The sequence below is a fragment of the Lissotriton vulgaris genome, chromosome 1_1, assembly GCF_964263255.1.
Source record: "Lissotriton vulgaris chromosome 1_1, aLisVul1.2, whole genome shotgun sequence".
NCBI lineage: Eukaryota > Metazoa > Chordata > Amphibia > Caudata > Salamandridae > Lissotriton > Lissotriton vulgaris.
In genome coordinates, this window is record NC_141685.1 from 877,512,243 (window position 1) to 877,535,791 (window position 23,549).

General features: G+C 46.4%; 1 protein-coding gene across 1 annotated transcript in view; it reads left to right on the forward strand.

The window, feature by feature from the left end:
- SLC25A17 (solute carrier family 25 member 17) overlaps window positions 1-23,549 on the forward strand; it is a 337,066-nt gene that overhangs the window by 54,363 nt on the left and 259,154 nt on the right. The window contains exon 2 of the mRNA XM_086958413.1: window positions 12,838-13,005. Coding sequence (XP_086814539.1) covers window positions 12,874-13,005 — 132 coding nt within the window. The 5' untranslated portion in view covers window positions 12,838-12,873. The remainder of the gene's footprint in view (window positions 1-12,837; window positions 13,006-23,549) is intronic.

A 23,549-nucleotide genomic window follows, 5' to 3' on the forward strand; every position in this document is an offset into this window, starting at 1 on the left:
ATGGCCATTACATCGGCCCGCAGGGTGAGTGAAAGCGTTGTGTTGCCAAGAACCTTATACTGTATTTCATGCTACTAAGGTTTTATGCGTACTCGCCTTAAATTTCTTCCTAAGGTTATCTCTGATTTCCATGTTAACCAGACCATAACTTTACCTACGTTTTTTCAGAATCCTTTGTCTCCAGCGGAAAGGTCTCTGCATTCCCTGGATGTTAGGAGGGTGTTGAAATTTTATCTGGATAAAACCAAAGATATTCGTAGGTCAGACCAATTGTTTATCAACTATGGATCAGTCAAGACCGGTCTTGCTACCTCAAAACAGTCCATCTCGAGGTGGATTGTGTCCTGTATACAATTGTGTTACCAAAAGGCTAATAAAACCTTGGGGGGTAAACCTAAGGCTCATTCCACCAGGGGCAAAGCTGCCACGACTGCTTTGCTCCGTAATGTTCCAATTGCAGAAATCTGCAAGGCGGCCACTTGGAAGTCGGTCCATACCTTTGCTAAGCATTACTGTCTGGACACTGATGCCAGGACAGACACTCAGGTTGGGCAGGCTTCGCTGCGAAATCTGTTCGGCACTGTAGTGGTGTTATTTCTCTTCTCTCCACCGACGTTTTGGTGTGGGGATGGGCTTGCCATTCTATTCACTAGATTATGACTATACACAGAGATCCCCTACTACAGAAGGAGTAGTTTCTGTCCTGTAACTCCAGTTCTGTAGTAGGGGTATCTCTGTTAGTCATAAGCGCCCGGCCTCCTCCCCGGTGGAGAAAGCTATTGTAAGGAATGCTACAGGTGTGGCGTGTTACGCCTTCAAAAAGAACTGAAAGGAAAAGGGACCTGCTGTGCATTCTGGGATACTGAGAGAGTTCTGGAAGGTTCTCTTAAAGGCACAGTATCCTCGTCTGAGCCACATAATGGCAGCCTATGGGGCTGGCCTGTCCACCACTTTCTGTATCATTCCAGAGGCGTCTGCTGGTAGGGGAAGGATTTTCTCTGTGGAAAACATTGGGCAGGCTGTGCTGTTTGTGGGTTTTTGGTGGAATTTCTAGTTGAAGTACTGGACAGTGTAGCCTGTGGATATAGGCTGCATTATCTGTCTTTAAATTCTTTCTTAAGTGTCTGTGCAGGTCTGCAATTTTTGACGATTTAAGAGATTATTTTTGATTGCTCCGGGGTCCACGCACATGGGCGGGACTATTCACTAGATTATGACTATAACAGAGATACCCCTACTACAGAACTGGAGTTACAGGACAGAAACTACTCCTTCTAATCTAATCTGTGCGGCAGAAGCAGCTTTAGGCATGTGAAGAACTTTTTTGTAAATTTTGGTCACATGTTGGTTTAAGTTGACATTTAATTTCCCCCCAAAAATTTCAATGCCATACGATAGGGTAGGCCTGATTTTTGCTCTCATAACTTCCAACAATGTTGATAAACTCGGACCAGACAGTTTTTTTGAGAGCTTAGAAAGGTTCACCTGGAGATTCATGGCTTTTATTGATATTTCGCTACGTTGAGTCGAAATTGACCCCTAAATATTTATATGTTTTCCTATTGTAAACCAACATGGTTGCGTTTCCTGCCAAAGATAACCACTTGGGTTTTCTTTAGATTGACCTCTAAATTATTCATGGAAGTATAGCTGTTTAGTTTATTTAATATCCATTGCAGCCCTACCCGGGTAAGACTAAAAAGAACCAGGTCATCAGCATATAAGAGGTTACTTATTAACGCACCACCAATCTTGGTAGGGTGGCTGTTTATTTCTTCTAAGGTGGCAGGTAAGTCTGCTATAAACAGATTGAAAATTAATGGGGCCAGCACACATCCCTGTTTGACACCTCTCGTTGTCATGATTTTCCGAGAGAGATGTGTGCCAGTCCCCAACTTTACTTTTATCCATGTGCTGGTGTGTAGTTGAATAATCGCCTCCAGAAGTTTAGCTGGGATCCCCCATTTGTTTAGCTTAAACCAAAGAGCGTTCCCCTTTGTTTGGGGTGAGGGCACGGCCATGTCCATGGTTGGCTGCACAAAAGTCTAGTGGGCTCCCCCGAGGGGCATATCGGGGGTAATTACCCTAGAAAGTCTGTGTCCCCATTTATTTGGGGTGGGGGCATGCCCCCTTCTCTTTAGAAAAATAAAAGAATTCCCTCCATCTAGTAGGCTTTTTCACCAACCCCCCGGGGAGCAGATTGGGGGTAATTGCCCTCATCTTCCCCCCAAGAGGGAAGGGCAGCAAGACTGTCCCCATTTATTTGGGGTAGGGCATGGTCATGCCCATGGTGTGCAGCCCCCGCCCCTCTTTTTTAAATAATTCCCAGACATTAAGGGGGCTTTCTGCCCCCCCTGGGGGCAGATTGGGGGTAATTGCACCCATCCGTCCCACGAGGGTACCAGAACGACTGACATAAAAAACAATTACGCACAAGCCTTTGCCCAAGAGCCGCTCCCTATCTCCCTGTTGTCTAGTTGGTGGATCCCTACTTGGCGATCGTTTTCCTGCGGCAATCCCCAAGTTGGGATCCACTGGTAAGAGGTACCATTGGAAAGAGAAGATTCTCCCCTTTCCGATACCTCTCCCATAAGAATCAGTGCTTGGGGCCTGAGAGAGACCCATAGCACTGATTCAGTGAAAATGAAATGAGTCCTTTAACACGTTTTACTTTCACTTTTGTATGTGATGACGCCCGTGGGCTCTGCGCGCCAATGGTCATTACATACAAAAAAATAAAAGCTCAGGCTGCTAGGTAAGGTCTTCCCAAGCCTCCGGGATTAAAAGGAAATCACCAGCGTGGCCTTTCTAACCCTCCCCAGTTTTGGCCCATGGCTGACACCCGCACTGGGGAGTGTGTGCAGGTGTTGGCCATTGGCCAACACCAGCTCGTAAGGGTTTTAAGTTCAATTTATGGATCATGTCTGGGCCTTTGCAGACTCTTAAAACGTAAACAAATCATTCGTATTTTCCTGTGGGAAAGGTGTCAGCCCAACCCACACCACCCCACGCAGATATACCCCGCAACATGTTCTTATCGGCTTTGAACTTCAAAATCAAACTTTGCCTCACAGCACGTTCCAATACAATAGTAGCTGCAGGACTCAGAAAAGGTGCACAGCTTTAGAAGGCTTAATTTCTGTGGCTGAAGAGCAAATGTAAGGCTAACATAGTACCAGGTGCAGAAGCATGGAGCCCCCAGATAGCAGTTAAAGTTGCTCTGGAGCTGGGGCGAGGATGTGGCATAACAGCTGGGGCTGTCAAACTCGAATCTGGGGATCCGGGTTTGAGACTCTGCAACGATGCTCAACATCCTAGGATTCTGGGCAAATCACTTTATCTCCCTGTGCCTAACAAAAAAATAAATGTGTCCATCTGTAACGCAATTGGCTCTCATGTAAAAGGCTCTGATACGGATACCTTCGGGTCAAGTTTGCGTTATTTAAAACTCCGGAAAAAAAGAAAAAAAGAATAGAGCAACTTGAAATCCAATTCCCTTGGTGTGAAGAGAGGAAAGGATTTATGCACCTTCCCATACCCCTAATATACCTGCACTAGTGAGTGAAGATAAAGCCCGCCTCTCTAAAAGGAGATGCTTAATTGTGTCTCCCTCGAGCCAGCGACCCTGGTCCAGTCACACATCTCCAGTACCAGTAAATAGGAACTGGAAAAACACCCAAACGTTTGGCTTACGACCCAGAAAAAGTAAATTTAACAGGTGCATTTTGCATTGGCTATTAGCTAATGACTGGGAGGGCCATGGGTCATGTTTAGGTGGTCCTGGCCCACCTACCAGCCTGTCCACCGGTATTTCTGTCTCATCTCTGCCAACATCTGGATCTAGATCCCCCTTTCCTTCCAGGAAAAGGTTCAGAACATCTAGGGAAGAGCATCAGGAGAAGTCTTTCGATGACAGACATATTTTGTGTGAAACTTTGGCAGGAAGTCTAAAGACCTTAACAATGCTGAGACCGTGGGCCTATCTAAGTATTTCTCTACCTCTGGAGAGGAAAAGATGGCATTGTCTACGGAATATAAGGGCAAATATATTGACAAAGAGGTGTTGCCAGAAATCCTAGCTAGGTTACGTTTGCATATTGGGTTTCCTAAAGAAAAAATTCTTGGTTTACCCCTCCCTCAACATGTTCCTTCGAGAGTGGAGATGCCCTCACAAGATTGTTTGTCCTTGCTTTATGCATTCCTCAGAGATTGGCTTACAGATTCTGCAAAGAAGAATGTAGCTATTTTTATGTCTGTTGAGGAAAGCAAACTCTTTAGTGTTGAGCTGGTGGAAATCTCAGAATGTTTTAAGAAAACATTTTTTCTTTTATCCTTCAGGCGGCCTCATGTCTCATCCTTTTCAGTAATTGAAGGTACAAGTAAACCGTCTTTCAGCCAATCTTGAAGACATCAATTTAATCAATACTCCAGAAAACGAAGGGGGAAGAATTTTAAAAATCAGCCTCAGCAGAAGAACATGTCATCTTTGCCTAGGAATACTCTGCGTTACTGACTATGCCGAAACAGTCCAAGAGTGGTTGGTGAGAGGAAGAATACAGTGTTTTTCTTCAGGAATGGGAACAGTCTGCTTCACATTTATGGGTCTTGAGTATAATGGTAGAGAGTTATCTCATCAAATTCCCCCCACCCTCCTATAAACTGGGACTGTTATCACGCCAAATCCCTCAGATAAGATAAGGTTGGAAGCAATGGAGACTGCATTTCAATACTTACTTCTCAAGGAGGCAATGAGAGCTGCACTGTTGAAAGAATGAGACAAGGAAACCTACTCAAAGATCATGTAAGTTACAATGGTAACAGGAAGATTCTGTGTGATAGTAGACTTAAGGAATGTCAACAAATAGATACGAAAAATTCACTTAAAAATGTGGACCTAACTGAAAATAATTCCACTGATCCCACTAGGAGCATATATGGTGGCTCTGGATTTATTAGACTTGTTCGTGTTACAAGCTTACATCAGAAATTTCCTAAGTTTTCAATTTTTGGGAACCATTACCAATTGTAGGTCTTGCCCTTTTGGGATCAGATCTGCCATGGGGGGTTTCACCAGAATGATGGCTCCTCTGGTATCTTGGGTGCATTTGCAGGATCTGCTGATCTTCCCATATTTGACTGACTGGCTTCTAATGTCATCATCAAACAAGGAGACTTCAAGATTATTGAAAATAGTGGAGGACTGCCTAACAAGTTATGGTCTCATTCTGAATTATTCAGTGTCCTATGATTCCTTCCCAGGAAAATCTTCATAGGTGCATAGATGTGGGGTGTATCTTTCAGAGGAAAGAACAGAGAGATTGAGAAAGACCGTTGCCCCAGTGGTGTCACGATGTTAAACAACTGCAATATTTTGCCTGAAAGTAGAAGGTCATACTGCCTCTTGTGCTTTCCTTGTCTCCTGAGCCAGACTATATCTAAGACCCATTTTCGTTCATCAGTTGAAGTACTGGAAACCGTTACATTTGGAGTTCGCGAACTGATTCTAGTAGCAGATCAGATTTTTATTTTGCTACAGGGGTGATTGAAGATAATTATTAGTCAAGGGTTATCCCCTCTGGACTGTTCCTCCACACCTTTTAATAACAGATGCCAGCCTCATTGGTTGGAGAGCAATGTTATTGCACAATGTTGTTCAGGGGAGATAGTCTGTGATAGAACAAAAACGATCTTGGAATGGGAAAGAGCTGACTGCAGTATGGAACGTTTTGATCTTTTTCCAGGATGTGCTGTAACATGGACATGTTCTAGTGAAAATGAACAATCAAGTGGTAATGGCATCTGTGAATAACAGGGAGTTCAATATCTTCACCCCTGAATATGTTTACAGTGAGAATAGGGATGTGGTCAGGACAATTTTTTCTTTCTTACCCAGCCGGTTACATAACATGGAATAAGAATACTTTAGCAAAGACTAAGGAGAACTTCTCAAGATCAGTGCTTGCTGACAGCAGTTTTCAGGGAAATGTGCCCCCCCCCAAAAAAAAAACAGTTGAAAAAGTTCTGTTTTCAGTTTCCAGTGGATTTGATAGTAATGGAAGAGAAGCAGCACAGGTGCGTCTTTAACAGAATGAAACAATTTTGCTTGCTGGTAGGCCATGGTATTGGAGCTCGTGCAGTACCTACTGACTTTTATAATCCATTTGAAAAGTCAAGCTCGCATATCAAGAACCTTTGTATGACTAACTTTATAGATCAGTTTGCGGCTTCAAACTATGTTAATCATACTCTGGAAATCTCAAGAAAAGAAATTATTTCTTTGATCAAATCCTTCAAATAATCTTATGTGCCAGGCCCCCACGGAATTCCTATCAACGTCCTAAAACTGGATCTGTATTATTATTTATTTTTCTGGCCAAATTATCTTTTATCTTGGAATGGGACAATAATTCATCTGTCGCGTAAAAAAGGCCAAATCGGTGATATCAGAAATGACCTGCTCATAGCGCTTATAGATGCTGAGGGGAAACTTCCAAATTCTTGCTGAAATAATACTTCTGAATGGGCGATCAATTCCCCTTTAGGTCCTTTTAGTTAAGCAGGAATAGGTCTGGTTGTTCTACATTAGACAACATTGTTGCACTCACTCAATTAGTGAATCAGATCTTAAAAAAACAACAGACATTGTCTTTTGCCTGCCCAAAGCGTCTTTGTTTTTTCCAGATGTTTCTGTAGTTTTATTCATGCCGCATAGTACAGCACAAACTGTGAGTCACCTCTAGGTGTCAGAGTGATCTCAGGATGTGAATGGGTATTCTTAACGGGCAACTGGTGGAGCTCCTGAGTTCAGGTTGAAGTCACTGGGTGATAAAGCGGTGTTCAGACTTCATGTGCATCCACTATTTGCAGGTTGATACTCCCCATAACCTCTTTCCAGGCCTTATAGGTTCTAGTTCCCCCTTTCTTCAGGGTTGCTTCCCTTGGACCTCCCCTTCCATCGCCAGAACAGCCCCTTTTCCAATGCTTCTCATCCGCCACTCTCTAGGGCTCGGCTACCCCAACCTCCACACCTACTTTTCTGCTGAGGGTGTGGCCTCCCTAGGTGCTCTACCTACTGTTCTGTAGGGCTTAGCTACCTACAGGCTACGCATTAACCCACACCACCCCACCGTAGGTATAGGTGAAGAAAGGTGGAGTCTGCTACTAAAACAAGCAATGGCATAGCCAATAGATCTGACCCTGGCAAACGTGCAAGATTTTGTTTTCTAATATCTGTTGATGTTTAAAAAAGTATTCAATGGATATAAAACATTTGAAAGTAATACAGAGTAAAAATATGGCTGTATAAAAGTGGTGATCATATGTTTGCAAAAAAAGTAAAACATGACCCTGGTGGGGTGGGAGGGGGGGGAAATGAAAACTGAACGAATGCAAGGATTTACATCCCAGCCTTGGCTCTGAATTGGACTCGTTTTTAGGCAGATTACACATAAGCAAAATGGCCACACTTAGTTACCAGATCAAATGTCTGATGTGGTCTGGTGACCCATGATGTATGCTGTTGTGGGTGCAAGAAACCTTTGAATGACAACTGACTAGACCTATGGCTGACTAAAGGCCCCCGTATGTGTGTGTATGTTTGTAAGTGTGTGTTTGTTTATTCACTGAAAAAACAAAAGGTTAAAGTGATGTTATAGTTAAGTGAATATATCAGTGACAACACTAACATTTTGAACTCAACCACAGACATTCACCACCATGCACTGCTTATGAACTTCACAAATGTCATCAAACACGACCAGTTCTATGACATTTATGACATCACTGATGACTGATGACATAACATCATCCAAGTTTACTCTGTACTACACTGTTTGCAGACAGTGAAACTTTCATAAGAAATACGCAACAGAATTAACAAGCATTGAAAATGCAATAGGTCTCGCCTTTGATTAAGTTAAAGCCATTTTCTTTGCTAATGGTATTGTATAGCAAAGCAAAAGGCTTTAACTTAATAAAAGGTGAGACCTATTCCATTTCCAATGCTTTTTTATTCACCTGTTCTCTATGTTGCCTTTAGCCCCTCCTCATGCTGTCCAAGTTGTAAATTCCCTGCTCCCCTTCCGTGCCTCAGGCAAGCAGAACAGAGGCACAATTGTAGTGTGCACTTCCTGCTACTCCCTTCCCTTTGTCCAGGTTATTACTGTGAAGCGCGTCCGTGCCTCAGGCAAGCTGAACAACGGAGGCAACATCACAGCACGCAATCCCTACCTCCGCGGCGAATGCTAACATGAGCCATTGAGCCATATTATCTGTGTTTTTTGTTTTGCTTACTGTTTATCATAGTTTTGCTTTTTTTTAATGAATAACAGTAAAAACTAGGGCTCATCAAACTTTTCTCCCCAAAATAAGGCAGTATTTTTGGGGCTCAATTGAGGTCTGTGTCAAGCTTAAAGCTGTTCTCTGGGTTGGAGGAGTACCTGCTCAGAAGAAGCAGACCATATAACCACATTAGTTGCTGAGGTGATGTCAGATGGCAACGCCTCCAGCCGACGAGTGAAGTGCTCGGAGCTGTGAAATCATCCACTTCTGCTGCTCGATTGAGCTAAATTAAAAAAAGGTGAGCGTGTTGCTGATCCTCGCTTATAATCAAAAAGCTCGTCAGAGGACCGTGTTGTGACAGTCCTAAGGAGTCTACTGGTTCAGCGTTCCTAGAGACTACAGTTTAGGCACTATATCTGCTCCTGCATACAAAGGCTTCAGCCCCCGGTGAAAGTATCCAGTTTGGGTAGGAGCACAAACCAGTACCTCGCACATTGTCCACTCCTAAAGAATCTGAAGAAACTTATGAGACACTGGAATAGAACTCGTAAGTAATGACACGGAGGAAACACCGTGCAGCCACATTGGTCAGAAAGGTCTCTGTGGTGTGTGCCCCTGCCTTCTCCTCCTCCTCCTGTAGCTGCTGCCAGTCCGTTGGCGGTGGGGAGGGGAGGGAACTGCCCTATAGTGCGCAGGTGCGGCTTGTGCTTTTGAGGAGAAACTCCCGGGGCAACTGCCCACTTGAACCGGGCCCATAGGCGGGGAGGAGAGCCAAGTGCGAGGAGCATGCAGGAAATACACACGGGAACACCGGCGGCTGCAACGTAAACAAAATAAGTGGTGTTTCTGAAATTACGTTGTTATGCGTGTCAAGTTAATAGAAGTATAAGAAACAGCAGAAGCATTCAATATTAGGACCATTAAAGACCACACTCTATAAAAATAAAAAACAGACAAGCACACCGCGCAGCAGCTATGAAACTGCTGCGAAAATGTATATCAGTAGTCCTTAAAACTGCGTAAATATCCGGCGCAACATCAATACATTATTACTTAAAGATCAATCAATAGCACCCACACAAAACAATGGTAAACAAAATGGCGTCAGCTTGTCTAGATGGGCCGTCCTAAAAGTGGACAAGGCGTTAACCCCAAAGCCTGTTTTTCAATCACACGCCAGCTTTTTAACATAAACGATGACGCGCGCCAATTGAATATGAGGGTGTGGCTTTAAGTTACTTCGGAATCTGTATCGATTCCAAAAGTGCCTCACAATGCGAGAACAGCGCATACGCGCTGCTAACGCCAGGCGAGACCTAAAAAGTATCTACTAAGAACAGTATACATTTTGTGCAGCACTTATCAAAAAAGATACTAATTGCTTAAAATAACCAAGGTCTGAAGTTGTTAAACATCATGCTACCTTCATACGGAGGTTAAAACCTTACAGACAGACCATCTACTGAAGCAAAAAAAACACATGTACATACGTTAGTACCTGGTGTACACAGTTTCTATGTTATGTAGAAATAGTTCTGCTGAGACAATTCTGTCTAATAACTCAAGGCTTCTTACAATACTTAGTATCTACTATGTAGGATATTTGCCCTGTTGGAAACTTTCTGCAGAACCAAAAAACTTGTGTGGGGCATACTGGTCACAAGTCGTCAACTGTCATCTGCTGAGAGAGTTACTCTTCAAGTTAAAGATTTACAAGCCCTGGGCCAGGGGGGAGACTCTTTAAATTTTTTTGGAGAGGAGGCGTGCATGGCCGCCCGAATCCAGGCCAGTTTTTGTCCTCTGGGACGGCATTCTCGGGGCATGCATGGCTCCCCGTCTGCAGGCCAGTTTTGGTCCTGGGGGCTTCATTCCCCAGGGACTGACGTACTGTTTAGGGGAGGGAGGTACGTGCCCCAGAGTCCGTCTTTTGGCCTGGGGACCCCATAACCTGGGGTCTGATTACTTTTCTTTAGGGGAAGGTGGGTCACGGGGTCTTCTCCCGGGGCAGCTTTTGGCCACGTGGAACTCCCCTTCCTGCTGCCCCGCCCCATGCCTGACGTATTTTTTAGGAGAGGGGGTCACTCTTTCCAGGTTTCCCGGGGCCCCATGCCAAGACACAGCAGTTTTTCTGCCCACACCAGCGCGAATAGGGCAACTTTGGTTTGCTCCTGGCTAGCGGGGGCACTTTGAAAACTCCTGCCTTGCTGGTGAAAACTGAAACTCTGCTCCCAGCCGGCAGGAGCTTTGAAAATGCATACGCCAGCTGGGAGCATACTTTTAATCCTTTTCCCTGCCTGCACTGATGTGGACAGGGAAGCAGATCAAAATATTGCTCCTGCCTGGAGGAAGCAGCTTAAGTAGCTGTTCTCTGAGGGTGGGAGCAATGCTGGAGTCCCGAGGGTAAAATTAGTCTCGCAGTCCCCCTTCACTTTAAAAACAAAACGGGAAAAAAAGGCCTTGGGGAATAGGGTCTCCATGGCCAGTCCCTGGTGCCAATCCCCTGCGAGCACTGCTGTGGAGCATGGGATTGAATCCCGGGCCTTGCCACAGGCCAGGCCTTCTGACCAACCCCTCACCACACACGGCCAGAGGCTGTGCACAGCGTGGGGTTAGCCGCTTCATGGAGGGGTTGTCCACAGTACCTGGCCACAGGCTTGGCCTTGTGGCCAACCCCCCCCAACTGCGCACAGCCATGCACGGCGGCGCTTGGATTTATGTATTGTAATTAAATATTACTTTACATTAAAAAAGACCCTCAAAATTCACTTAAAAAACCACAGGTTAAAGCAGCGTTATTTTTAGATGAAATGTTATGTGACAAGGTTACTCTGGGGCATGAGTTAAAGTTACCTTAGGGCACGAGTCATAGTTACATAATAACTATAACTATTACTGGTGAATTCCATTGGTTTTTAGAGTTTAAGACATTACGTTGCTACAGAACATTTCACCTGTATTGTTACTTTCACCATTATTTTTTTTCAGTGTGTATATATGTATGTATGTGTATGTGTATATATATATCGCAGCGTGAACAAGGGCACATCTTGCCAGAAACGCGTAGCTGCTTTCTGTTGTTCAATAAAAAAACAACTCTGCTGATGTGCTGTGGTCCGTCTCCTTCCTGTTTGCTGGTGTGCTGCGTGGTTGCTGAAACACCGAGAGATCCAGAGGAGTCACGTGCTGTGTGTGTATATATATATATATATATATATATATATATATATATATATATATATACATATATATATATATATATATACATATACAGACACACACACTCCCTCTCCCTAACGAATCAATTTCACTGACGACATGAAGTATCACCAAAAATGTGCTTGCATCGCCATCAGTCAAGCAGGTATATGGCACCCTTTAACAAGCATATGTAGATCTTGATAGGGGTACCATTATCAAGCCAAGAGAGGTGTTCAATAAAATATTTGAACCCTCTGTTGATGAAACCTGCTTGTTTCAACTTTGGCGTGAAATGGATTTCATTTTTTTCTTTTAATGGAGACTGCTTTTGCAGGGGAAAAGCAGATTCATATAGTAAGACTTGGATTTAAGGGTGAGAAAATGTGTATTTGTCATATTTGTGAATTTTGGGCAGTAAATGTATGTTCCTCAGCTGTGGAGAGGTGGATGAGCATATTACGTACACCAGCTGGTTGGTCTACTTCATTGCTACTACATGAGCTGTAGATGTGCTTGATTTTGATGTGTAGTGAGACGAGCCTTGGAATATCAATATTTCTCTTTTTTAGACTTGGAGTTCTATTGTCGGGTCCACTCCCTGGCACACATTATTCCAGACATCCCACACAATAATGTAGTAAAATGTACTATCTTTTTCTTGTATTCGGACATAACCATCTAAACTGGGTTTTTTTAAACCTTGAAAGTGGGGAAGACATTAGGGAGATTAAAAGCAGGAAGAAAGTTAATGAGTTTTTTTGTGGAAAAAATTACAATCCATCTTCAAAATGATGAACTGTTTGTTCCTGGGTTTCCGGCGGTTATTAGGACTAAGTGAAAGTTTTGTGCACAGATTACAAAATGAGTCACAATTCTGGAGGAGAGGTGGGTGGAGTCTTGCAAGCGTATTGGAAGTTTTTAAAGCTGCCTCTTAGTACAGTTACTCTACCGCTTAGTGAACTCCTGTGGTGAGGGCCGGATCTCCCTCCACTGGTGTGCCACAACTCAACTAAAGAGACTTCGATAATGGTGTGGGTGAGAAATGATAATAGTAGAGCCCCTGCACCTCCCCATGTGTGAAGCAGGCTCTTTCACTCGTGGGACCTGGGATGGGGAGGTTGTTCATATGCATTGCATCATCGTTCTCTGTGAATTTTTGCATGTCACTTAAAACAGCTATAATAAACTGACCATGACGACTCGTCCACCAACATTAACTGTTAGCATCATACAAAATGACTGCTTGGTGTTAGGCCAGTGAGCTGCACACCTACCCAGTTCCCCAGCATAATGTCAGCAACTTACTCCCAGACATCCTTAATGTCCATATCTTGTGACAGACCACCCTTTCTCTTACAGATCGACCCTTCTGTGGCTGTTCCACCACTGGCATATATGCCACCTTCCTGGAGTCTCGGTGCCACAATGGAGGAGACAATGGCTCTGGAGCCAGAGTCTCGGTTATCTGCTGTGTCCCAAGCAATGTTTTCCTATGAAAGTCTTGTACATGCCCTGTCTGGCGCAGTGGTAAGTAGGGTGGTGTGCCTTGGTATATTGTTATCACACAAAAATGTTTGCAGGTGTAAAACGTGTTTTTTTAATAGAGAATATTCACAATAGATTTCTTACGTTTATTTATCTAGTTCCCTTTATTTTTGTGTTATTTTATTGTACAGGGCTCCAGTGTCCTTCAGCTTTTTTGGTCACATAGAAAACTTTTAAACGAAATAAAATGTAGCATTTTCTGTATTGATAGGTTGAACAGGTAAGTGTTGACTTGTCACTGAACCCACCAGCACAGGCAAGTGTTTCTAAAGGGTCATAGAGGTGCCAACCGTGCCAACTAAGGGGCCATCTTTTCTGAGTTCCGAACTATCCTGTCGGGCTGAAGATGCTCCAACCCTATTTTAGCACCACCTATAGAGTTCCTTCATTTCACACGACCTTCTGGTCAAGTAAACATGCAAATAAGGAGCAAGAAAATACATCTCATTATTTCTTTTATAACGCACACAAATATGGGGACAGGGCTTTGCTGCCCTGTCTTGCCGTTTGCATGGCTGCAGGAAACTTGGAATATTTTAGGAGGTGGGTGAAAACACTGCCTTCTAGTTATAGACCTAACCCCTAGAATACTTCTCTGTTGTTGCTGGATAAAGGAGTGTTTGGTGATCGATTTCCCTTCATACATGAAACATGTAGACCAAATTAGAGGGACCACTGAGGAACAAAAGTTCAATTGGTCGTCTTTTGTTTTTAACCATGACAAGAATCCCCACGGAATAAAGGAAATGCATGTGGGGGTTCTGATTCAATTTTAATGCTCATCAAGATTTCCCCTACCACACACAACCGCTTGCCAGCATACAGATGCACACACTACAAATACAGGCAGTGAAAAGATATCCCATCAAAAGGGACCCCCTTTCTCTGTGCGAGGTACCGGCTAGGAATTGCAGCCCCTACGTGAAGGTCAAGAAGCATGCCAACAAGAATCTGTACTTGACCTTTGGTCGCAGACTCTGCTCCTGGGAGGTTCACTCGGCCCCCTGATGTCTATAAAAATGAGCATCACCGTGTCGGGTAATAATAAACATCTGTTGCACAGCGTCAAGATACCCTTTACGGTTAAAGTGCGATTTGCAATGGCTTGCCATGTTCACAAGAACTGGAAAGCTTCCAGTGCATTGCACTCCTGTGTCAGGGTTCATTCAAAACATGTCGGAGCCCTTACACTCTGGGTCGAAAAGCCATTAGCAAGCACGGTATGGTGGGAGGGATAGCTTGAGTTGGGTACTTGGTTGGCGAGCCATGTTTTGTTTTTGCTAAATACTGTAGTGAGACTGTTTCAACATACTATCCAAATTGGCCAAAGGTGCATCAAGGAGATGAAGTGAAAAACATGACATCCCACACTTTGATTAAGTAGGAAAGTAGGGATCTAAACCCAGTTCTACAGATTTCACAGTTAGCAATATAATTATTATACAACATGAAAATGTAAACGTTGTACTAGATGGCCACGTCCTGGACAATCCTTTTTAAAATGAAGATAAAAAGGCGAGTGAAACTAGTTGGTTAGATTTAAGTGAACAGGCGACAACTCACAAAGACACCCATTTCTACAGCACATGACTGGATATATTATGGTGGTCTCCTCAAGACTATATAGGCAGTGTAAAATTTGAGAGCTATGTCGCCAATTTGGAAGGTAAAGTTTGTTTTTCTGTCCTATTTTATGCATCCACCTGGCCGAGGCATACACATTTGACAGGCCGTCCAGGGTGGACCCCAGTTTGTTGCCTGGTAATGGTTAGCCTTGCTAAGAACCCAAGGCGGATGACGTAAGCAGCTGGAGTCCAACATCCGTCCTTAACCTTAGATCAGATTCATGAAGTCCCTGCTGGTGTCAAACAGATGTTTCTCTGATTCCTGCCAAGATGGTGGCTGGTGTCCAGACATCCATCAGACAAGTCTTCTTATGGGGCTATGGCTTAACACAGTCTACCGGGCCTTATCTGGTTTCAGTTACAGCTAAGAGAGGCTCACTTGGGCATTCTAGCGCATCTGGCGGACGCAAAGAACCCTGGCAGCACTTCCTCCTTGTAATCGGCAGTCAAAGCATCCGTTTATTGGATCACCACGTTTAGCATGTTTTGACAACTGCATTATCAAAACAACACTGCCCAAGCGTGATACACACATTGATGAATTGTAGCCTATCTTCTTAATATAAAATGGTTTATCTTCTCAAGTGGGGTTCAGGAATATGAATAACAACAGAGACTAACTGGAATAAAATACATATTCAACAAGCCTTAGTACAGTCATTCGTTTTGGCTTTTGCAGTGAAAAGATTTTTAACACACTACCCAGAAGAAGCATCACCTGCTTCAATAAATTGAATCAACAGACACAAGATTCAGAGGTGGCAGGGCAAAATGTATATGGTTACTTAACACGTAATACACATATACAGACAAGGGAAGCTCCCTCGCATGCACAGAATAATATAGGCAGATGCAGTGATCAAATTTCCCAAACTCCCACACGAGTGCTGCCTGTTCAACAGCAGAGCCAGGAACTGTGAGAAGGTGGCCTGATATGCAGTGGTCACTATTCTAGTGCCCACTATGTATCAGTCCAGCAACCCTTATTGATGATTGGTTGTAAGTCAACCTTATAGACCAGCTATCCTAGTAGCATGGATACGAGCAGTCTAAGGCTAAAGACTCGAGAGGGCGTGTTAAGCCAGCTGTTTATCACACATATACCCCTTGAATACCCAGTGAAAGGACACCACACAAGCGTTATGAAAATAAACAGTTATTTATTAAAGATCACAACAGCCCTGTACTCTTTATGAGGACAGGGTACTAAGCACAAACCAAAACTCTTACAAAAATACTTAAGTTAGCACAGTATATACAAATGCCCGAGGGGCACGGAAAACCATATACTCTGAAAGTGGAATGCGAAATTCCTAGCAGGTAAGTAAAGTACTAATAGCTTTTGGAATCGCTAGGACTTGACTAGGGAATCGTTAGATTACAACTAGGAGGCCTAGGGGACTCGGGTGCAGTGTGTGCACTCTCACGCGAGATGCGGACAAAAGTCTATGGTAGCTAGGAAAATAGAAAGTTAGTGTTCTCGGGCGAACCCGACCTGGTAGGGAGAAAACGAAAGTAGATTCTGACCCTTGGATAGTGAGGCTATGCTGGGGCACCGAAATGCCGAAGTTACCTAGCCCAGGGGCTGCAGCTGCATAGGTCTGAAAAGACGTCGGGAATCCTCGTAGACGGACCAGGAGCCGGAAGAAAAGATGCTGGCCGGTGACCAGTGAAGAAGTTCAGTTGGATCCAAGCCTGGATCTCGAAGATGGATGACACCTGAAAGCAGAGGGGACCAAGTTCGAGACTACTAGCCAGTAGTCAGTGGGCACCAGGAGGGCACCGGATGGTAGCCACCTCGACTAGGTGAGTGGGTGACGCTTGACTCGAAGATCTCACGGACCAGGAGGCGTTGTCGGCGACCAGGATGGAGGATCGAGCTGTCCCACGAAGATGGAAGCTGTCGGCGTCGCTGGACCCAGGATTGGGCAACAAAGCCTTGGCAAATTCAAGCCCACGCGGTGGACCTAAAATGGCGTCTGGAGTGGACCAGGAGGGTCCGGGGTGCTTCTCTTGAACAAGGAAGCAAGGGCCAGCCTGGAGCAACCAGACCAGCAGTCGTGAAGTCGTTGGGCGTCGTTCAGAAGGCCACAAGCCAGCCGGCTAGTAGCCAAACAACGCGGTGCACAGCAAACAGCAGAAGGGCCCCACGCAGATCGTGGAGATGCAGGGAGGCTGATTTTGGGTGCTGGAGCTGCGCAGGGTCGGGGCTTCTCGGACCCCAAAGCACTCACCAGTGGAGGACACGGTGGGCTTGCAGTAAAGATGTCGTGCAGTCTTGGCGATCGTCGGTCCCTCGAGGTCTCGTCGCACTCACGGTTCTCAGCTTGGCTGTAGAGGTGAGTAGAGGTCAGAGGTGCCAGGGAAGCCGGGTCTCGTCGAGCTGGGTCGTCGGATTCGTGATGAAGGACTTGCAGCAGACCGCAGTGTTCTTTAGGATGGTGCCCGCTTGATGCAGGGTGACTACTCCTTAGCCACAAGGGAGAATCTTGAAGAAGAAATCGTGAAGTCCTTTCGAAGAAAGTGGTATCTTGATTCCAAAGATGATCTAATTTTAACAGGGGGCCCGCTCCCATCTTTATACTAAAAAAGGGGGCTGACCCGGTGACTAGGTCCTGCCTATGGGTGGGACTAGGTGGGGGGTGGTTACACCCCTCAGCCATGCTGGACTTCCCCAGGCCAGGGGCTGGTGTGCCCCTGGAACTGGTTCAGACCGGCCTATGCGTAGTGAGCACCGGGGTGCCACTCAGCAGTCACCTTCCTGTAAAGCCCTGCCTACCCAGGATACACAAAACCATGTCTGGGACGGTGCTAGCACCGCCCCTGACAGGAAACCCTTTGTCCAGGCTCCCCTCGCTGGAAGGACTCCCAGCTGCAGGGGGTCAGACTCGTGTCTGTGGTGGCAGCATCCATTTTGTGGAGCTGAGGCTTCAGTTAACTTTAACCGGGGTTCATGGTTACATACATGTCGTGTCCCTCTAGAAGGGTGGAATGCTAACCCCGTCGCCAGAATTGGCGAGGGGTTAGTATTCCAATTCGTATGACACCTTACTCGACATGTTTTGATAAAGCAATACCAAAGATAGCATTTAACCGCGAGGATTATAATGCACTTAAGAGTATATGGTATGCGATATCATGGAACAGCTATTAGGACTTGATTCCGCAAGCTGCAGACAGGCTCAGCTCATGCCAGAGCACCATCTCACATGATTCCAAGCACTCTGCCTTCAGGATTGTCAAGGCCTGCCATAGGAGTGACTGATAGGAATCTGTGTGTCCATTTTAGGGTTAGGTATAGGTATACTACACCTACAGCAAAGGGTGATTACACGACTTTGCCCCAGCTGTCATGCAGCCAGTTGTGTCAAATTTAGGAGGCCAGCCAGGGGTGGCACAATACGTGCTGCAGCCCCTGGCAGCCCTGGGTACACCTATGCCCTGAGTTACAGGGTCTGATAGGGTGGCCCAGTATCAATTGGAAATGTACCTAGGGTACATGGAATCCATTTTAAAGAGAGAGCAGTAGGCCTGGGGTCCTGATTGGCAGGGTCCCAGGTCGACTATGTCCAAAACCAGCTAAAACACAGGGCAAAAAGTTGGGGGCAACCATAGTCAGGATGTACCTTCCTACACAACCCCCCCCCAAACGAAAGGAGATAAGGCTATCCTTGTCCAGGTAAGCCTCTATTACCTAAGTGGCCATATAAGGAAGTACCAGCTCTGGCTTGGTTTCCCCCTGTGTCATGGTCCACTAGGCAACCCCTCACCCTAAGGGTATCTGAGGGTCTCCACCATAGGGAATCTCTGTCTCTGGTGTGTCTTGGGAAAGCAAAAGGCTGATGTTGGGATGGAGTACTGAAGTGAGGCTCCTCTACCTTTGGGCTCAACTTCCTCCAATCACCATTCATCATGTGTGCCTTTCTTTCTTTAGCTGAGATGCACTGAGCTCTCAGGGTCAGCCTCTGGCTACCTAAAGCTGGAGGCTGAGTCCCTCTGTTTGGCTTACTGGAGGGACAGGTCAGGTCTGGGGTTTTTAGGCCCCATGTTTGGCTGTGCCCAACAGTGTCCAGCTGTGGGAGTTCCCTAACTACTTTTAAGGGGGATCCCTCAGGAGTCTGTTCTATTTTCACTTGGCTAGGTTTGCCAGCTTCAGTGATCCTAATCTGCTGATTAAGGGGTTCTTTTGGACAGGGGGCCCTTTGGGGTCCACCACTGGCCTCCCTGGTCTCTTCAGCCCTGGGCTGACTGAGACAGGGTAGAGAGGTGCAGGTTACCTGCTCCAGACTGGGTCCCACCTGGGAAGGGTCCACTGCCATCAGGGGCTCTGCCAGGCTAGGCCTGACTACCTCTGGGGCAGTTCCTTCAACAGGGGTAGAGTCAGTTCCCTGAGGAGGCTGGCTCTCACCTAGTGTCTGGGAGGGGGAAGACTCTTCTTCCTCCTCAATGCTCTCTGTTTGAGTGGAGTGATCCATTGTTTCAGGCTTCACAACCTCACTATCTGTCTGAGTAGAGGCTGAGACCATTTCAACCTTGCCAACCTTTTCAGGGAGGACTGGTGCTTGGACTGGGGCTGTAGCTATTACTGCCCCACTAACCTGTCTGGATAGGCCTATCATTCTGGAATGAGTTTCTTGTTCCACTTCAGCCCATGCTGAGAGTTCCAGGTCATTCCCCAGTAAGCAATCTACAGGTAGGTTATCTGTCACTGCCACTCTCATGGGCCCTGTGACATTACCCCAGCTGAGCTTGACTACTGCCATGGGATGCCTTCTCTTCATTCCATGAATGTCTGTCACCTGATAAGTAAAACCAGGGGTCAGTTGAGCAGAGGGGACCAGATGGTCACTCACCATGGTGAGGCTGGCCCCTGTGTCTCTGAATGCCTCAACTTTCTGACCATTCACTAACACTTCTTGTCTATACTTTCCCAAAATGTGGGGTCCAGTAGTGAAGTTGGCAAACCCCATGCCAGTCTCACAGACAAGAGTGTGGCCAGGGAACCTGGCTAAGCCATAGTCCTCCTGATTGCCCAAAGTAATGCCCACCACATTCTTGGGGGCACTCCCACCACCTGGGGGATTACCACTAGTGGTAACAGGAGGTTTAGGAGTATTACCTGGGGGTGTATTTCCCTTATTACCATTTTTAGGGCAACTGGCATCACTTTTGTAATGGCCCACCTGTTTACAGGTATGGCAATAAGGTTTCTTCTGTTCTGAAGGAGTGTTCTGGGACCCACCACCCTTGTTGGAGTTTTGGGGCCCTAGGGAAGTCTTCTCTGTGGATTTATCCCCACCCTTCTCTTGAGGCTTGGTTGATTCCTTTTTCTGGTCACCACCCTGGTTTTTAGGCCTAACCCTGGTTCTGACCCATTTGTCTGCCCTCTTACCCAATTCCTGTGGAGAGGTCAACTCAGAGTCTACCAGGTGCTGATGTAATAACTGGTTCTGACAATTATTTAAGATTTGCTCCCTCATAATTAGATTATACAATCCTTTAAAATCAGTAACCTTACTACCCAGTAGCCAGCCTTCAAAAGCCTTAGTGGCACAATCAACAAAGTCAGTCCAATCTTGAGACTGAGTTTTCTGGGTGTCTCTGAACAGCATCCTGTATTGTTCAGTGGTTAAACCAAACCCATCAACCAGTACATTTTTCAAGACTTGGTAATTGTTAGCATCCTCCACCCTTGTGGTGAGGAGCTTATCTCTACCTTTACCATCAAAGGAGAGCCACAAGATAGCTGCCCACTTACTTTGGGGAACACCCTGCACAGTGCAGGCTCTCTCCAAAGCAGTAATCCATTTGTGGATGTCATCCCCTTCTTTAAAGGGGGGCACTATCTTATTCAGGTGCTTTGTATCAAAACTCCTTTCCCTATTGCTAGGTTTATTGCTGCCACCAGTGGGAACTAGCCCACATAATTCTTGCTCTCTAGCAAGGGCAAGTCTCTCTTTGGCCAGGGCAAGTTCTTCCCTTTCAATCCTCAGTTTGACTGCCCTTTCTTCAGCTTCATACACTCTCCTCTTAGGGGAAGACATTCCTCTGTGAGAAGAGTTGAGAGAGCCATTGGTTCGAAAGGATCTGCTAGAGCCTCTTGATAGAGACCTAACTCGTCCATTCCCAATGTTAAGCTGACCTGAGAGTGGGCCCAGGAGTTCCCCAGTACCAAGCTCATGTCTGCTTAAGTTGGACCTGCTTAGTCTGCTGACTTCTACCTGTCCCTTATCTGCCTCATCCCCTGATAACTCATCCTCATCCTCAGCAACATCTGCCTCAAGGAGGGGATGGATATCAAAGGGACCCTGTAAGGAGGGCAAACTTCCATCTGGATTAGAAGGGTCTGGGTTACCAGCCCTACTGGCATCATGAGTCTCTAAGAGACCAATCAGAAAGGCAGTTGTGGGGTTAGACCCCTGCTTAATCTTCCTAGAGGTACACACTTGTCGTAACTCATGGAAGCTAAGCGCAGTATATCTTGAAGGGATGACCTGTGGAGGGTCAACTGACACAAGGGGAACCTTAGCGTTTCCTCCTTTGTCCGACATACTGTTTCTAGTGTGGTGTAAGTGATGCACCTACCTACACTATGTGTTTACCTACTGATCCCTTGCTAAGAGTTGCAGCCAAGGTGTGCTAAGCCTTGAGGAGCTACAACAGCTGGTTCAGTAGAACTCAGAGTATTCTAAGCTTTAGTTATGTGTACCTAACAGTACTTATGTGATCTTTCAACAAGATATTCTTAGGATACGTGTGGTAAAACAACAGCAAGCTCAAATCCCAACCGCTGCTCACCAATGTGAGAAGGTGGCCTGATATGCAGTGGTCACTATTCTAGTGCCCACTATGTATCAGTCCAGCAACCCTTATTGATGATTGGTTGTAAGTCAACCTTATAGACCAGCTATCCTAGTAGCATGGATACGAGCAGTCTAAGGCTAAAGACTCGAGAGGGCGTGTTAAGCCAGCTGTTTATCACACATATACCCCTTGAATACCCAGTGAAAGGACACCACACAAGCGTTATGAAAATAAACAGTTATTTATTAAAGATCACAACAGCCCTGTACTCTTTATGAGGACAGGGTACTAAGCACAAACCAAAACTCTTACAAAAATACTTAAGTTAGCACAGTATATACAAATGCCCGAGGGGCACGGAAAACCATATACTCTGAAAGTGGAATGCGAAATTCCTAGCAGGTAAGTAAAGTACTAATAGCTTTTGGAATCGCTAGGACTTGACTAGGGAATCGTTAGATTACAACTAGGAGGCCTAGGGGACTCGGGTGCAGTGTGTGCACTCTCACGCGAGATGCGGACAAAAGTCTATGGTAGCTAGGAAAATAGAAAGTTAGTGTTCTCGGGCGAACCCGACCTGGTAGGGAGAAAACGAAAGTAGATTCTGACCCTTGGATAGTGAGGCTATGCTGGGGCACCGAAATGCCGAAGTTACCTAGCCCAGGGGCTGCAGCTGCATAGGTCTGAAAAGACGTCGGGAATCCTCGTAGACGGACCAGGAGCCGGAAGAAAAGATGCTGGCCGGTGACCAGTGAAGAAGTTCAGTTGGATCCAAGCCTGGATCTCGAAGATGGATGACACCTGAAAGCAGAGGGGACCAAGTTCGAGACTACTAGCCAGTAGTCAGTGGGCACCAGGAGGGCACCGGATGGTAGCCACCTCGACTAGGTGAGTGGGTGACGCTTGACTCGAAGATCTCACGGACCAGGAGGCGTTGTCGGCGACCAGGATGGAGGATCGAGCTGTCCCACGAAGATGGAAGCTGTCGGCGTCGCTGGACCCAGGATTGGGCAACAAAGCCTTGGCAAATTCAAGCCCACGCGGTGGACCTAAAATGGCGTCTGGAGTGGACCAGGAGGGTCCGGGGTGCTTCTCTTGAACAAGGAAGCAAGGGCCAGCCTGGAGCAACCAGACCAGCAGTCGTGAAGTCGTTGGGCGTCGTTCAGAAGGCCACAAGCCAGCCGGCTAGTAGCCAAACAACGCGGTGCACAGCAAACAGCAGAAGGGCCCCACGCAGATCGTGGAGATGCAGGGAGGCTGATTTTGGGTGCTGGAGCTGCGCAGGGTCGGGGCTTCTCGGACCCCAAAGCACTCACCAGTGGAGGACACGGTGGGCTTGCAGTAAAGATGTCGTGCAGTCTTGGCGATCGTCGGTCCCTCGAGGTCTCGTCGCACTCACGGTTCTCAGCTTGGCTGTAGAGGTGAGTAGAGGTCAGAGGTGCCAGGGAAGCCGGGTCTCGTCGAGCTGGGTCGTCGGATTCGTGATGAAGGACTTGCAGCAGACCGCAGTGTTCTTTAGGATGGTGCCCGCTTGATGCAGGGTGACTACTCCTTAGCCACAAGGGAGAATCTTGAAGAAGAAATCGTGAAGTCCTTTCGAAGAAAGTGGTATCTTGATTCCAAAGATGATCTAATTTTAACAGGGGGCCCGCTCCCATCTTTATACTAAAAAAGGGGGCTGACCCGGTGACTAGGTCCTGCCTATGGGTGGGACTAGGTGGGGGGTGGTTACACCCCTCAGCCATGCTGGACTTCCCCAGGCCAGGGGCTGGTGTGCCCCTGGAACTGGTTCAGACCGGCCTATGCGTAGTGAGCACCGGGGTGCCACTCAGCAGTCACCTTCCTGTAAAGCCCTGCCTACCCAGGATACACAAAACCATGTCTGGGACGGTGCTAGCACCGCCCCTGACAGGAAACCCTTTGTCCAGGCTCCCCTCGCTGGAAGGACTCCCAGCTGCAGGGGGTCAGACTCGTGTCTGTGGTGGCAGCATCCATTTTGTGGAGCTGAGGCTTCAGTTAACTTTAACCGGGGTTCATGGTTACATACATGTCGTGTCCCTCTAGAAGGGTGGAATGCTAACCCCGTCGCCAGAATTG